At 34.9% G+C, this 15254-nt stretch overlaps 3 protein-coding genes across 4 annotated transcripts; 1 reads left to right on the forward strand and 2 right to left on the reverse strand.

Annotated features, from left to right (window-relative positions):
- Positions 1 to 456: 456 nt before the first annotated feature.
- LOC130645390 (peroxisomal ATPase PEX1-like) lies at positions 457 to 9623 on the reverse strand. Of its 2 annotated transcripts, XM_057451374.1 has the most exons (8): positions 9405 to 9542; positions 8911 to 8990; positions 6151 to 6315; positions 5874 to 5960; positions 4855 to 4969; positions 1323 to 4000; positions 1037 to 1131; positions 457 to 660 (listed from the first exon to the last, which is right to left on the reverse strand). In XM_057451374.1, the coding sequence occupies exons 2-8, from the start codon at positions 8953 to 8955 to the stop codon at positions 582 to 584; spliced, it is 3264 nt and encodes a 1087-aa protein (XP_057307357.1). In that variant the 5' UTR covers positions 8956 to 8990; positions 9405 to 9542; the 3' UTR covers positions 457 to 581. The 2 variants fall into 2 exon arrangements, with proteins under 2 accessions (XP_057307357.1, XP_057307356.1); XM_057451373.1 differs by lacking the exon at positions 8911 to 8990 and having other exon boundaries at positions 9405 to 9623.
- Positions 9624 to 10518: 895 nt separating this feature from the next.
- On the reverse strand, positions 10519 to 12342 carry LOC130646053 (uncharacterized). Its single transcript, XM_057452188.1, has one exon. The coding sequence runs from the start codon at positions 12340 to 12342 to the stop codon at positions 10519 to 10521; it is 1824 nt and encodes a 607-aa protein (XP_057308171.1).
- Positions 12343 to 13127: 785 nt separating this feature from the next.
- On the forward strand, positions 13128 to 14951 carry LOC130646054 (uncharacterized). Its single transcript, XM_057452189.1, has one exon. The coding sequence runs from the start codon at positions 13128 to 13130 to the stop codon at positions 14949 to 14951; it is 1824 nt and encodes a 607-aa protein (XP_057308172.1).
- Positions 14952 to 15254: the final 303 nt, after the last annotated feature.

Genomic DNA, 15254 nt, shown 5'->3' on the forward strand with positions numbered 1-15254 from the left:
AATAAGGAAATACTTGGTGATATTTACGGGTGGTAAACATTTTATAAATGGTGTTGAAGTTATCTTATTAGAAAAACTCAGGTAATAGAAAATGAAAAAAAAATCACTATTCCGCCCCGCCCCCTTCTTATAACTTTTGATAGGCTTGTCTAAATTGTATTAAACTTGTACGTCATGAAAGTAACAGAATGCCACCAATAAATATTTTTTATTATGTCAGCACTTTTTTTTGTAACGTCATTGGCTTAAAATTTGTCCAAAATATCACTATCTGTTTAAAATTGACCTGTGGATAAATCCACGGGTTCGTTTGTGTGTCTCGCTACTTGCGGTACCATTTTGCGCAGAGACAGACAGACAACAGCTATCATTATAGTGACTAGTAGGTGGCCCGTCCTTTATTTACCGTATTTCGTATTATTATTAGTGTAGACTCCCTTAGTAAAAAAATGGATGCAAAAGAAAAAAAATTAAATCTTGAAATAAAATATACATCAAACGATAAAATGTTTTATCATATAAAAACAATATTATAGGTATATAACTATATTTACAAAAAGCTTTTTGTCAGCATCGATCCTTTAAGCAAGCGTGACACGTTGTGTTTGAAAGTCTCGCCCAACCGACTTCTTTTCACGACCAGATCCAAAGTCGCGAAAACTAAAAAACAATAATACAAAAAAAGTGGTAAAATTTGAGAAATAAATTTCAATAAATACGACATTTCAATTCAATCATCCCCTCATTTATTCATTACTTCATTTCTTTGTCAAATCACATCCAAAAAAGAGAAAGTTAAAAAAACTCCTGCAGTCATGGTTAAATCACTTTTCACCTCACTGTTTATCACATGCTACGTTTCTACAAATCATATTCTTGCATGTCCCTTGGATCTGACTCACTGACTTATCACCAAAATCCCGTTTTAAGGTTACTGTTATAAAATTTAATTTTATTTTAAGTAGCCATAAATCTACATTTTTGTTTGTCATAACCAAAGGCTTTTTCTTCCTATTTTTGCCCACGGAATACTTACATCATTTCGAATTTTTTTCGTTCTTCAATCGTCACAGAAGCTTGTGTCACGTCTAACGCTTTCTTGAAATCTTCCATACAAATTAACAGCCCTATCTACAATAAAAATTTTCTTTTGTTTAAGTGTGGTTGAAATTTGATATTTTTATTATGTAAAACCAATATAACTTTTTCTTAAATATGTGAGAACGAGGCTATACATATAAACGAAGTCACAAAAGCCAAGATGAAAAAACAACAGTAATTTCAGAACGTTTAATTTTCCTGCTTATACAAGTCGAACTTACCTGGTCGTTACTGCTAGTTTCTTTGTCTCCATGTAAACGTAGCACGGAATGTGCACTTTCGACTTGCGCATTATACAACAAAGCTTTCAAATCAGCACCAGAAAAATCCTCAGTTACTGACGCTAGAAAATTCAAATCGACATCTTCCTGCAGTTTTAACTCTTTAGTCAAAATATGAAGAATATCCAGCCTGTCCTTTTTATTCGGCATTCCGCATAATATACTTTTATCAAATCTTCCAGGTCGCAATAAGGCAGGATCGATTAAATCAGGTCTCGATGTAGCAGCTAGCACGAAAACACCATCCAAACTTTCAACACCGTCTAATTGAGTCAACAGCTGGTTGACAACACGATCCGTAACACCAGTGTTATCATGGCCTCGTCTTGGCGCAAATGAATCTAATTCGTCGAAAAAGACAATACACGGTTTAGCGGCCTGAGCACGAGCGAATAAATCTCGGACATTTGTCTCGCTACTACCAACATATTTGCTCAACAATTCAGGCCCTTTTATACTGATAAAGTTCAACCGCGATTCATACGCTACAGCGCTAGCTAACATCGTTTTTGCTGTTCCAGGGACGCCATACAGTAAAACCCCGGACGTTAGTCTCAATGGAGATTTTGATAAAAGCTCTGGATACAACGCAGGCCATATAAGAGTTTCTTTAAGAAGGCCTTTAACAGAATCCAAGCCACCAATATCGATCCATGAAATTTTTTTCGGTTTGTGTAGGTCTACGCCATGGAGTAACGGAGACTTGAACGAATTTAAAGTCTTCTGAATGTCTTCACATGACAGATGTACGTCTTTTTCATCTTGTGAAATCATCAGTTTTTCGTTCAACGTTTTCCGGATTATCAGATGAATATCTTTCATAGTGCATCCCTCCAATTGTTTTCTCAATTCGGCAGCAATACTTCTGCCTCCGCGTTCCTCATCGCAAAGACTGTTTGAAGACTTCAAATTATTTTTCAATATTTCTAAATTGTCCTTAGACATGTCTGTTAAACATACGTATTTGGAAAATATATGACAATTTGATTCCGGCATGACGAATCTATGGAGCGTTTCTTTCGATGTGCTCGTCACGATCACGTGCAAATTTCGATTTTCGTTGACGAGCATCTCGAAGAATGATTGGAACATATCAACCAATCGTTCCACGTACAAACTTATCACGTGACCGTCTTGTAAAGGATCTACATTTATAATTAGTTCGTCTAAGTCATCAATGATTAAAATGCCTGGTTCACACAAGCGTTCCGAAGCATCGTGCCATAAATCACGGATGGTTTCTATTTTCTTTCCACGTAGCTCTACACAACGAACGATTTCTATGCTATAAAAGAGCGGTGCCGAACGAAAGTGATTGGCTATGGTTTCTGAAAACAATGTCTTTCCACAACCGACAGAAGTTGCAATGCTCTTTCCATGTACTAAGACAACGTAGGGAGCAGTGAAGAAATTTTGACATCTCCTTAACCGATTATTGGTTAAAAATTTTGTTGTCAAGTCATCTACGATTTCCTGAACATTGTTGTAATTAACAGCTTTTTCCATTGCATTGGATAAGTCATCCTCAACTTCTTCATCATCTTCGATAGCAAGAAAAAAACTCTCCAACCCATCACTATCTATCCTTCCACACACATCGTTCTCAACACCAATCAATTCTCCCACAACGTTCATGGACGCACCTTCAATGTTCAATGTAAACAAAGTTCCTTGGTTTATTATCACGTTTGGCGAGAGTGATACACAATGGTTCAAATATTTTGAAAATTGTGTTTTTATCATCTCCTTATGTTGAGATGGTTTGCAATGCAAAACCATACCTTTTGGTCTCTTAACATCTCCATGAAAGCAATTGAGTTGTATTTTCGTACCGCTACCGACTTGTAATTGTTCCAGCAACAATGGATTAACCAGTAAAACACGTTCATTTTCATTCAAATGCTTCCATATAGGTGCAGGAAGAAGTTTAACTTGTATAACAATTTTTACAATCTCCTCTGGATCCTGATTCGAACTATTAGATTTCTTTGTTTCGTTTATTTTATTGATTGGTGTAATTTCAGCACAGAACCACGCCGAAGTAGCAAGACACGTCATAGAATCAGATAGAATACTTTTGCATAAAATTCCTTGATAAGGTGGAAGAATTAAATCAGAATTTGGTTTATTCTTTTCAGTATGAGATTGCAGCCCACTAGTACCAGCCGAGCCGTCATCTGCAAACTTTCTCAGCCCCTTGCTGTCACTGGGAACATTTTGATCGCCATGTACACCATTTTTCGAGCTAACTGAACTACCAGCTTTGATGAACTTAATAACTGTAGATACATTGGGTATTGATTGGAGAGAAATTTCCGTTGAAAAGTGTTTTTCAGGACTATTCGATGTTTCTATCAAACCATTGTGTCGTCGTGCACCACTACCCGCACAAAAGACATCACTTAGTGAGTCGACTAACTTTGAAGGCATTTTGTCTTTTATGCTAAAACCATGATTACGTGACTTATTCAGTTGTGTTACATTAGCCAACGCAGTTGGTGATCTTTCTTTTTTCATTGGCTGTGATTGTGAAAGCGGAATGTTTGATTGTTGATTAGGTATCACGTGAACTTCAGTAAATTCTTGTAAGTAAACATGCATGGAAGGAGAAGTGGAAACTAAAAAAAGAAGCAAATCAATTCACAGACATAATTCTTGAGATAAATTCCATAATTTTATATTACCAGGACCAGTATAAGCAGAACTTTTTTTGATGGAGATGGTACGCAAGTTAAAGGGATAAGAAACAAAAACAAACAAAAAGACAAAAAAAAGTAAAGAGGCTTCCTCCATCACAACCATAAAGGCAAAAAAGGTAGAAAGGTGTTTTCGATTTTTTTCAAGAAAGATGTTTTCGATGACTCTTTCCACGTCAAGCCAAACCTCAACTCTCAATAACTTCAGTGAGTCTAACCCTGTTATCTTATAGATTACAGGGTGGCAACAGAATAAAAGAGAATAAAATCGTTTCAAAGTTTTCTGCACATAAAGGGGAAAATCCCCAACGGTTGCAGGTTTATAATGATAAATTCTTAAAACGTTTTTACACAACATTTTTATTATTGTGTAATATATCCTAAGTTCTTACACAACAAATATGTGCGAATATTAGTTGGATACGAACACATACATAAAGGTGGAACAAAATGTTGAATGAAAAAACAATACATTATTTCGCAAGATTAAAAACATTCCATGACGATTCCAGGTTTTGTGAGGGAGACCAGGACAAAAAGAAATATAGATTCCACGCCAAATCAACTTTATCAAGAACCACATTATATATATTTAAGAATTATCCAATGAAAAAAAATTTCTTGGTTCAAAAAGCCCGACTATTGAAACATAAAAATAAAACAATGATATACATAAAATATTGTAATTTGATTTTGAAGAAATACATGCAGTCAATTTATCAGTATCCACGAATACAATTTATTTCACAAATAGCACAAATAGTATACAATCTTACCAACTTTTAAGAATATCACCCCAGATAAAGAGATATAAAATGGGAATACAAGTCCAGCTTTGATGACAGATATCTGATCCAGCAACTTGCTTTCTAGAACTTTGCTGTTCAATTCCTACAAAAATAAGCATACATTATGTAAAAAAATATAACTTTAAAATCTTTTGATTGTTGTATATCTGTTGGTAAATATACTGTCCAGTCCCCACGCTATTTATTTTTGGAAATTTTTATAGCAAGGACACTTTTATTTTAAAACTCTGTACTAATAATATTTAAAGTTCTTACTCAAGACAATCGTAGTATTTTTGAAAAATTGTTTACCTACCATTACTTTGTTTTTGTTTTTCAGATTAAATGTATCAAATTGATGTCATGAACACTTATTTTGTTGTGTTATTACAGTTACTTGCTGTTGATTTAAAAATGTTATGTTGCTTTGACCTTTTACTATTTGAAGACCTAAGAGAATATTCAATGCCCCTCTATCATACTGCACACCCTAGGCCCCTTGGACATTTCAAACAATTCTGGATTATTCTTTTTCAAAGAAAGTCAATTTTTTTTACTGTTTCTACGTTTACACATCTTAACTTTATTCGTATGCCAAGATTTGATTTCCAAGATCCAAATTCAAATAAAACCTTTTGCTTTTGATCGAAAGAGCACCTTTTCAAGATTTGCCATTTATAAGCTTTATATTGTTCTTACTTTTCTTAGTCAAATAAAAGTTGAATATATTAAGGGAGTTTATTGTATATATAAAATTGTTGTATACTATACAGTACTGTATGCTACAGCCACTAGTACTGTTGTCATAACCATTTTGTTTTTTCTTGTCCTAATTTTGCAACAATAATAAACTGAAATGCAGGAAATTTAAAACTAGCCAAGACAATAATGGATGGTAGTCTTATTACTTACCAAAAAATACATAAAAAGATTACTTTGGATTACATACTAGCATTAAAAAGAAGATTTTATAACAAGCTCTTTTATAAGGAAGAAAGAATACATACTAGAATATCCCAATCACTCGTTTCAACAGGAGAAATTGTTACTGAATCTGCAGGCTGAATTTGTTCTGAAAATATTGAAATTTGAACCTAAAAAAAGTATTTAAGATGGAAGATTTCAAGGAAACAGGTTGCATAATTAGGCATACATGGAAAACTAAATATGCAAATCAATAAAAATAGAAAACTGAAAGTACTCGCAAAATTCTTTCTTCATTTTTGCGTTTCTATTTCAGTTATTTGAACTCGATTATGATATTTTGCAGGTCATAAACTTTACCTGGTCACCATCATGTAAATCAAATACTTTTGCAATTTTTCTGTCAATAGACAGCATGCACACATCATCGCAGAGGTATTCACCAGACCAAGATGATATAAGGGATAGTCCATTCCTTGTTCCAATCAGAATTGGTAGTAGAGATTTTAACTTGCTAGAACCAACCTAAATAATTGCAAGTTTGAAATACTAACTTGATCTCCAATTTTGTACTTATAATTTCAGTGGAAATTATTTATATGTCTATACCTTAATTTATGAGATTTTCACATATTTATTTTTTGGGCACTACGCAAACAATACTAAATTTTTTTTAGTGTGGGTTAAATATTTCTTTGTAAAAGGTGCATGAAAATTAGAAAAAAAATACAAAAAAATCCTGTATTACATGTTAGTCAAACCGAAAACCATTGAGCAAACGAAGGTACCCGTATTGGGTTACTTAAGAAAATCCTTGTTCCTTATGTTCAAAAGACAAGAAAAAACCTTTTACTACCAAGTGATCAACCATGGCTTTTAATCACCGCTCAAGGTCAGTGGATTAAAGCTGTAAACAAGGTGGTCTCTAAGTTTTACGATAAGATGTGCACTATTCTAAGTAATAGCATACTAAAGTTATATGATAAATATTTTCAAACTTCTTCATTAGTGTGTAAATCAAGGCTGCAATTTTTTTTTAGATAGGAAGCACGGTATTCCAATCATACATACATTTTGTAAACTTTAAAGAAATAGGAAATACATTGATGTGTTCATTTAGCTTTATTCCCCCTAATATTTGTGAGAAGTGCGCAAAAACAAAGAAAAAAATCACAAAAAATAACTCACCCAATATTTCATGCATCAAGGTCAAGCTTTTAATAGGAAATGGTATTTTACACCTTAATCCTTGTTAAATAGAAATCACTTTAGTTGAGCAAATAATTAGATGGCAATGTGATAATTTGTAGACTAAAGAAATTAACTCAATGCATGTGAAATTTCAAAAGAATTTCTATAGATCAAATTTTAATTAAAAATTTAAATTAGCATTAACATGTCGGTTTACTTTGGGGAAAAGGGAAGGAAGCATATTTTAGGTTAGTATTGCCCTTCTGGAGCTTTTTTAGTTACCTTTTGATCAGGATGAGAGAAACGAAAAAGGAACTGAAAGGAAAAGAAACTGAAATTGGTCAATATCACTTCTAGTGCACATTGTTGGGACATGCATATTTTTTGTTCTTCATGACAAAAAAGATTCCCCTGTGTGGTTAAGAACTCCATTGAATTCAGCTATTCAGGATCCCATGCACTTTTAAGACACAGAATTATTGAGGCATGCGAAATGGGTTGAATAGGCACTGTAATAGTAGTATAAAAAAAGTTTTTTAAAAAACCCCACCACTTGATAAACAAAACTTTTTATCTGAATAATAACACCCATATTCTGTTTTCTCAAAATGGCCAGCTGAAGCTTTACTTCGGACCCCCACAGATTAGTTTCATTATTTTACTAACTAACAGGCAGACCAAAATTGTAAAATGAGAAAAGATCTCAGGACCAGTAAGCCCATGGATTTTTAGCAGGCTAACACATTTCATAAGATGTGTGGAATCGCACAGGCACGTCCAAGAACTGTCTAAACAGAAAATTCATCAGATGTGTTAAACAAGCTTTTTGATTACATTAAAGTCAAAAAAATAGTAGATGGTAAAGCTTTAGCTACTATGCTTAAACTTTCTACATTCTACGCCAACCTGTGAATGGGTTTGCTGCAACTGATACTGTTCTTCCCAGATTGTGAAAACAGCCTGTTTATAAACAGGATGTTAAGGCACTTTTCTTTGCGAGATAAAACACCATTAAAAACTGGGCATACAGAAAGAAAAAAGTCTCGACGTAACTCTTAGTATAAACATCTCTTGTGAATACATTTCAACATAATATACTTTGAAGTAACTAAATTTCACACAACTAGATTTACAGATGGGTGGGTTCATTTTTATTTTTTGCAGGAATTGAATTCTGGGGATGACCTAATATTATTAATATACCCCCTCCAGCCCATGCTAGCATGGAAAACGGACGTTAAGCCGAGAATGATGATGATGATGATGAAAAGCTGGTCAGCCCTGATTATGTTCGTTCTATAAGTGAGGAATAACGTGAAAGTGTTGCACATAAGCCGGCCTGCCACGATTATGTTCATTTTTTAAGTGAGAAATAATATAAAAGTGTTGTACATAAGCCGGCCTGCCATGACTATGTTCGTTCTATAAGTGGGAAATAATATTAGATTGTCGTACATAAGCCAGCCTACCCCGATTATGTTCGTTTTTAAGTAAAAAATGATATTAAACTATCGAAATAAACCGGCTTGCCCTGTTTATGTTCGTTCTATATATAAGTGCTACATAATATTTTTAACTGTTGTACATAAGCTGGCCTGTCCTGATTATGCTGCCCAGATTATGTATGTTCTGCCCTGTTTATAAACAGTGCAAGCTGTTGTACATAATCCAGGTAGCGCTCATAATTAGGGGCCACTAACAAATCAATTCTAGAATAGAAGGTTAATCCACACATCCATTCGTAATAAAAGTCAAGCCAGAATGACTTTAGGCTCAAATTCAGCATTGATTTATTTAAAAATTATGGTCTGTTAACACTACTTCCTCTAGCACAACTGAACTAGGGCAATAATTCTAATGTTTGTGTAGACTGCATTAAAGATAATTACCAGTAGCTAAAAAAATGATATCGTTCTGTTGACAACTTACATTAAGTGCGACAAATGGTAGGTAGCCAGCTGATTTAATTCTCATCTAGCTAAATTCTTGTGGCAATGATGACATCACATCTGGGGGCAAACAATACACCTACCTGAGTTTATTATATGACTTGCAAAGAATAATGTTTTAGGAACATTTAACCACCGTTTTTGTTTCCCCCAAAATATGCAATAATCCTATTGGCTAAAACCTAGCCACAAGATTTTTTTGCCAGAAAAATATGAGTGCCAGTATTATATGTCAATGCATATAGCTACATAGCTAGCTACTTAAAAGCAGGTTGTTGGTTTTATACTTTTTTTCTTTTCTTTTTAATAGAACATGAAAAAATAGTATGTTGGCATTTTTCCATTTCACATTTTAAAAAATGGATTTTAGAGATAAATACTTTAAAACATAACAGGCAAACTTTCCCCTCCTAATCCTTTACCCCCATAAACGTAGCTACGTTTAAAGTGTTCCTTCCCAATTAATTATTTTACCTGCAGATTTTTTATTTGACTGTTCCACGCGTCTACAAGACTTCGAGACAAATTAACATAACAGTTTCTTGAATTATCCAATTTCACTGTAGCACAAATCTTCATGATAACAAAACATCACTTACACGCTGTAAAGTCAAAAAATCTGACTTTCCAACCCAACCAACAACTTTCGATTTTTAATTTGGTGTCGATGCAGTCCCGCGTCCCGACTCAACAGGGTCCTGTTCTGCCCAGATTGCGAAAACGGCCTGTTTACAACCGGGACAGCCAGGTTATGTACACATGATCCGATTATGTTTTTTTTGCACTGGTTATGTAGTGGTGACCGGATTATGAACGCTGATATAATGGCTGGCCAGGCAGGCTGTGATTGGCATTTTCTTCGAACTTTTGTGAATTAAACATTCTCTGGAAGATAGAACACCCCTAAAAACTAGAGATGGCGGAAGAAAAAGTCTCGACGTAATTCTTAGTTTAAAACTAATCTTGTAGTAAATACATTTCAGCATAATATACTTTGAAGTAACAAAATTTCACGGAACCTAAATTATTCTTTTTGAGGGAATTAAGTTTGGTGAAAATTTATTAAACTTGCGAATCCCAAAATTTAGTATTTGCCGCGAAATTTCGTTTCATTTGAGAGCAACAACAACTTTGCCACCAGGGCTATTCGCTTGTCAGAAGTGATGACGAATGATATAAAAGCGGTCGGCCCCGATTATATTTGTTCTATAAGTCTGGAATAATATTTGACTGTCATACATAAGCCGGCCTTCCCCGATTATGTTCGTTCTATAATAAATGAGAAATAATATTACACTGTCGTATATAAACTGGCCTGCCCTGATTATATGTCCCTTTTATAAGTGCCAAATAATATTTTTTGAGTAATAAGCCGGCCTGTCCTGATTATGTTGCCCTGATTATGTATTTTCTGCCCTGTTCTTAACCGGTGCAAGCTGCCGTACTTAATCAGGCCAACTCTTTAACGACGTTTCGGCCGTACGACGGCCATTTTCAAGTATAGCTATTTACAATTGACAAATTCAACACTATATACAAAATATCGTACGATATATCATCGTACGATCAAATATTCCGTAGGGGCAAGTCAATTATCTGAAAATAGAAATAATGGCATTGATGCAATATTTCTATTAAGAATTGGCTTATCCCTACGGATTAACAAGCTTTCCTTCAATTCCAAATCAAAATTATTAGATGCGGAGGAGATAATAGAAAAATTATCTAAAGATGGTCTATTTTTACAGAAAACAACATGCTCCAAAACCGCACTAGGGTTAATAGATTTGACGGATTTTCCAGTCAAGGCAGAAACGGCCATGTGTTCGCAGGCTCTAACTTTCAAATGTCGCATAGTTTTTCCATAATAGATGGCATTGCAGCCATCACACTGATATTTATATACGACTTTTGAACGCAGAGCCTTTGAAACACGGTCCTTAAACCGGAAAAAATTGCCAATTCTACAACCCGATTTGAAAATAACCCTAAGCTTACAGCACGGAAGATGCCTATCAAATGTTTTAACTAAGTGAGTTCGCAGTTTCAACGATATATTACCCAAATATGGCAAAATAATAAGAACTTCTAACTTAGGCACGGTACTGAAAACTTTCTTATCTTGAAACATTCTGTCGAGAAAAGACTTAATGCATTGATCAATCAAACTTGACGGGTAGCCATTTCTTAACAGAATGTTTCTAAGATCTTGCATTTCTAAGTGAAACCTAGAAAAATCAGAAACAATCTTAAATATCCGAAAAATCAATGTCATTATCAAACCCGTTTTATATTCTTTCGGCAAAAAGCTGTTGTAATTCGTGTAAACACCACTAAATGTAGGCTTCCTATAGATAGATGTAACAAACTTCGATTCATTGCGAGAAACAGATACGTCAAGAAACGGAAGAGTTTTATCGGCCTCGCACTCAGACGTGAAAGATATGTTGATGTGTTGCCTATTAAGATAGTCCTTAAATAGAGGCAAATGGCTAGGAGATGAGAACAACACAAAAACATCATCAACATATCTTCTATAATACACTGGCTTAAAGGATGATGGACAATTATCCAACCAAGTCTTTTCGTGGTGCGAAAGAAAAGCATTAGCAAGGCTGGGGCCAAGAGGTGATCCCATAGCTACCCCATCGACTTGCTTGAATAGTTGACCGTCAAACGTGAAATAAGAATTTTCTGTGGCCAGAGAGAGGAGTTTACGAAAATCACTTTTGCAAAAATTACTGACTCGGTCAGTCTCTGAAAATAAAGAATCAGTACAAATATCTATAGTTTCTTGCAAAGGAATATTTTTAAATAAAGAATCAACATCTAGGCTAGCCATAAACAAACTACTGTCCTGTTTACTAATTTCTTCAGCAAAGGAAAAAGAGCTGAAAACAGTATACTCATTAACTGTTAAGGGTGCCAAAAGTGGATTAAGAAACTTAGCCAAATTGTAGGTGGGTGTATCGATAGCCGATAAAATGGGCCTAAAAGGTGGACTTCCGTTAACAATAGATTTGTGAATTTTACATAAACCATATAATATTCCTAGCTTTGACCCAGTTGGTTTAAGTTTTTCATGTAATCTTCTTTCCAAGGAACCGTTGTCAAGCAAAGTTTTCAAAACTGCTGTAACTTTTTTCTCTTGATTGATGATAAAATTCAGCTCCTTCTCTTTATCACATTTAACTTTTGCAAACTTCGCTGTGTCATTCAAAATATCACTAATCTTGTTTACGTATATATCTTTATCGACAAGAACAACTGAATTTCCTTTGTCAGATTTTTGAATAACTAAGTCCAAATTATTTGCCAACGAAAACAGAGCTTCAAGTTCTTCATCGCTCAGGTTTTTGGGTTTCTTCGAGGAATTGTAACTTTCAAAAGATGAAATAGCACAATCTTTCATCCGCGATTTTTAAAGATCTCTTGTTTCGGACGACATTTCCATACTTTTAACATTACGATAGAGCTTTTCGAAGGAAACCATATAATCAGCATACTCGACTTTTGAAGGTGGTATTGCATAATTCAGACCTCTGGCCAGCAACGATTTATCAGCTTCGGACAGAATGTGTGACGAAAAGTTGTGGATTACGCGATCTGGATCATGTTTTGTTGGCACAGACTGCAAACCAAGGTTGAACAGTTTTTTCTTTTGGGTTTCGTCGTTAGCAGCAAGGATTCTGTCATTTCGAGCGAGGAAAAGGCAGGTAATGTGAGTGAAATCACATTACCATCCTTGATGCTTATAGACAATGTCAAAACAGATTATTGAATGAAGAAATCTACATTAAAAAGTCAACGATACGGACGCTCGAAAATCAGTTTAATGTCCATCGAAACTCGCTCAGAGCATCTTTATCATATTTGGATTTCACTCACATTACCTGCCTTTTCCTCGCTCGAAATGACAGAATCCTTGCTGCTAACGACGAAACCCAAAAGAAAAAACTGTTCAACCTTGGTTTGCAGTCTGTGCCAACAAAACATGATCCAGATCGCGTAATCCACAACTTTTCGTCACACATTCTGTCCGAAGCTGATAAATCGTTGCTGGCCAGAGGTCTGAATTATGCAATACCACCTTCAAAAGTCGAGTATGCTGATTATATGGTTTCCTTCGAAAAGCTCTATCGTAATGTTAAAAGTATGGAAATGTCGTCCGAAACAAGAGATCTTTAAAAATCGCGGATGAAAGATTGTGCTATTTCATCTTTTGAAAGTTACAATTCCTCGAAGAAACCCAAAAACCTGAGCGATGAAGAACTTGAAGCTCTGTTTTCGTTGGCAAATAATTTGGACTTAGTTATTCAAAAATCTGACAAAGGAAATTCAGTTGTTCTTGTCGATAAAGATATATACGTAAACAAGATTAGTGATATTTTGAATGACACAGCGAAGTTTGCAAAAGTTAAATGTGATAAAGAGAAGGAGCTGAATTTTATCATCAATCAAGAGAAAAAAGTTACAGCAGTTTTGAAAACTTTGCTTGACAACGGTTCCTTGGAAAGAAGATTACATGAAAAACTTAAACCAACTGGGTCAAAGCTAGGAATATTATATGGTTTATGTAAAATTCACAAATCTATTGTTAACGGAAGTCCACCTTTTAGGCCCATTTTATCGGCTATCGATACACCCACCTACAATTTGGCTAAGTTTCTTAATCCACTTTTGGCACCCTTAACAGTTAATGAGTATACTGTTTTCAGCTCTTTTTCCTTTGCTGAAGAAATTAGTAAACAGGACAGTAGTTTGTTTATGGCTAGCCTAGATGTTGATTCTTTATTTACAAATATTCCTTTGCAAGAAACTATAGATATTTGTACTGATTCTTTATTTTCAGAGACTGACCGAGTCAGTAATTTTTGCAAAAGTGATTTTCGTAAACTCCTCTCTCTGGCCACAGAAAATTCTTATTTCACGTTTGACGGTCAACTATTCAAGCAAGTCGATGGGGTAGCTATGGGATCACCTCTTGGCCCCAGCCTTGCTAATGCTTTTCTTTCGCACCACGAAAAGACTTGGTTGGATAATTGTCCATCATCCTTTAAGCCAGTGTATTATAGAAGATATGTTGATGATGTTTTTGTGTTGTTCTCATCTCCTAGCCATTTGCCTCTATTTAAGGACTATCTTAATAGGCAACACATCAACATATCTTTCACGTCTGAGTGCGAGGCCGATAAAACTCTTCCGTTTCTTGACGTATCTGTTTCTCGCAATGAATCGAAGTTTGTTACATCTATCTATAGGAAGCCTACATTTAGTGGTGTTTACACGAATTACAACAGCTTTTTGCCGAAAGAATATAAAACGGGTTTGATAATGACATTGATTTTTCGGATATTTAAGATTGTTTCTGATTTTTCTAGGTTTCACTTAGAAATGCAAGATCTTAGAAACATTCTGTTAAGAAATGGCTACCCGTCAAGTTTGATTGATCAATGCATTAAGTCTTTTCTCGACAGAATGTTTCAAGATAAGAAAGTTTTCAGTACCGTGCCTAAGTTAGAAGTTCTTATTATTTTGCCATATTTGGGTAATATATCGTTGAAACTGCGAACTCACTTAGTTAAAACATTTGATAGGCATCTTCCGTGCTGTAAGCTTAGGGTTATTTTCAAATCGGGTTGTAGAATTGGCAATTTTTTCCGGTTTAAGGACCGTGTTTCAAAGGCTCTGCGTTCAAAAGTCGTATATAAATATCAGTGTGATGGCTGCAATGCCATCTATTATGGAAAAACTATGCGACATTTGAAAGTTAGAGCCTGCGAACACATGGCCGTTTCTGCCTTGACTGGAAAATCCGTCAAATCTATTAACCCTAGTGCGGTTTTGGAGCATGTTGTTTTCTGTAAAAATAGACCATCTTTAGATAATTTTTCTATTATCTCCTCCGCATCTAATAATTTTGATTTGGAATTGAAGGAAAGCTTGTTAATCCGTAGGGATAAGCCAATTCTTAATAGAAATATTGCATCAATGCCATTATTTCTATTTTCAGATAATTGACTTGCCCCTACGGAATATTTGATCGTACGATGATATATCGTACGATATTTTGTATATAGTGTTGAATTTGTCAATTGTAAATAGCTATACTTGAAAATGGCCGTCGTACGGCCGAAACGTCGTTAAAGAGTTGTGTTCGTTTTTAGTTCCAAAAGTCGGAACATACACACCAATTTAATCAGGCCAATGTTCATTATCCGGGCAGAACAGTCCCGCGTCCCCTCCTCCTTCGTGTTTTTAGTTTACCAAACGTCATAGGCGCGGTAGAGTCCTGCGTGAGATTTTTTAGTCGTGTAATAAGCT

Source organism: Hydractinia symbiolongicarpus, chromosome 5 (assembly GCF_029227915.1).
Source record: "Hydractinia symbiolongicarpus strain clone_291-10 chromosome 5, HSymV2.1, whole genome shotgun sequence".
In the NCBI taxonomy this organism is placed as follows: Eukaryota; Metazoa; Cnidaria; class Hydrozoa; order Anthoathecata; family Hydractiniidae; genus Hydractinia; species Hydractinia symbiolongicarpus.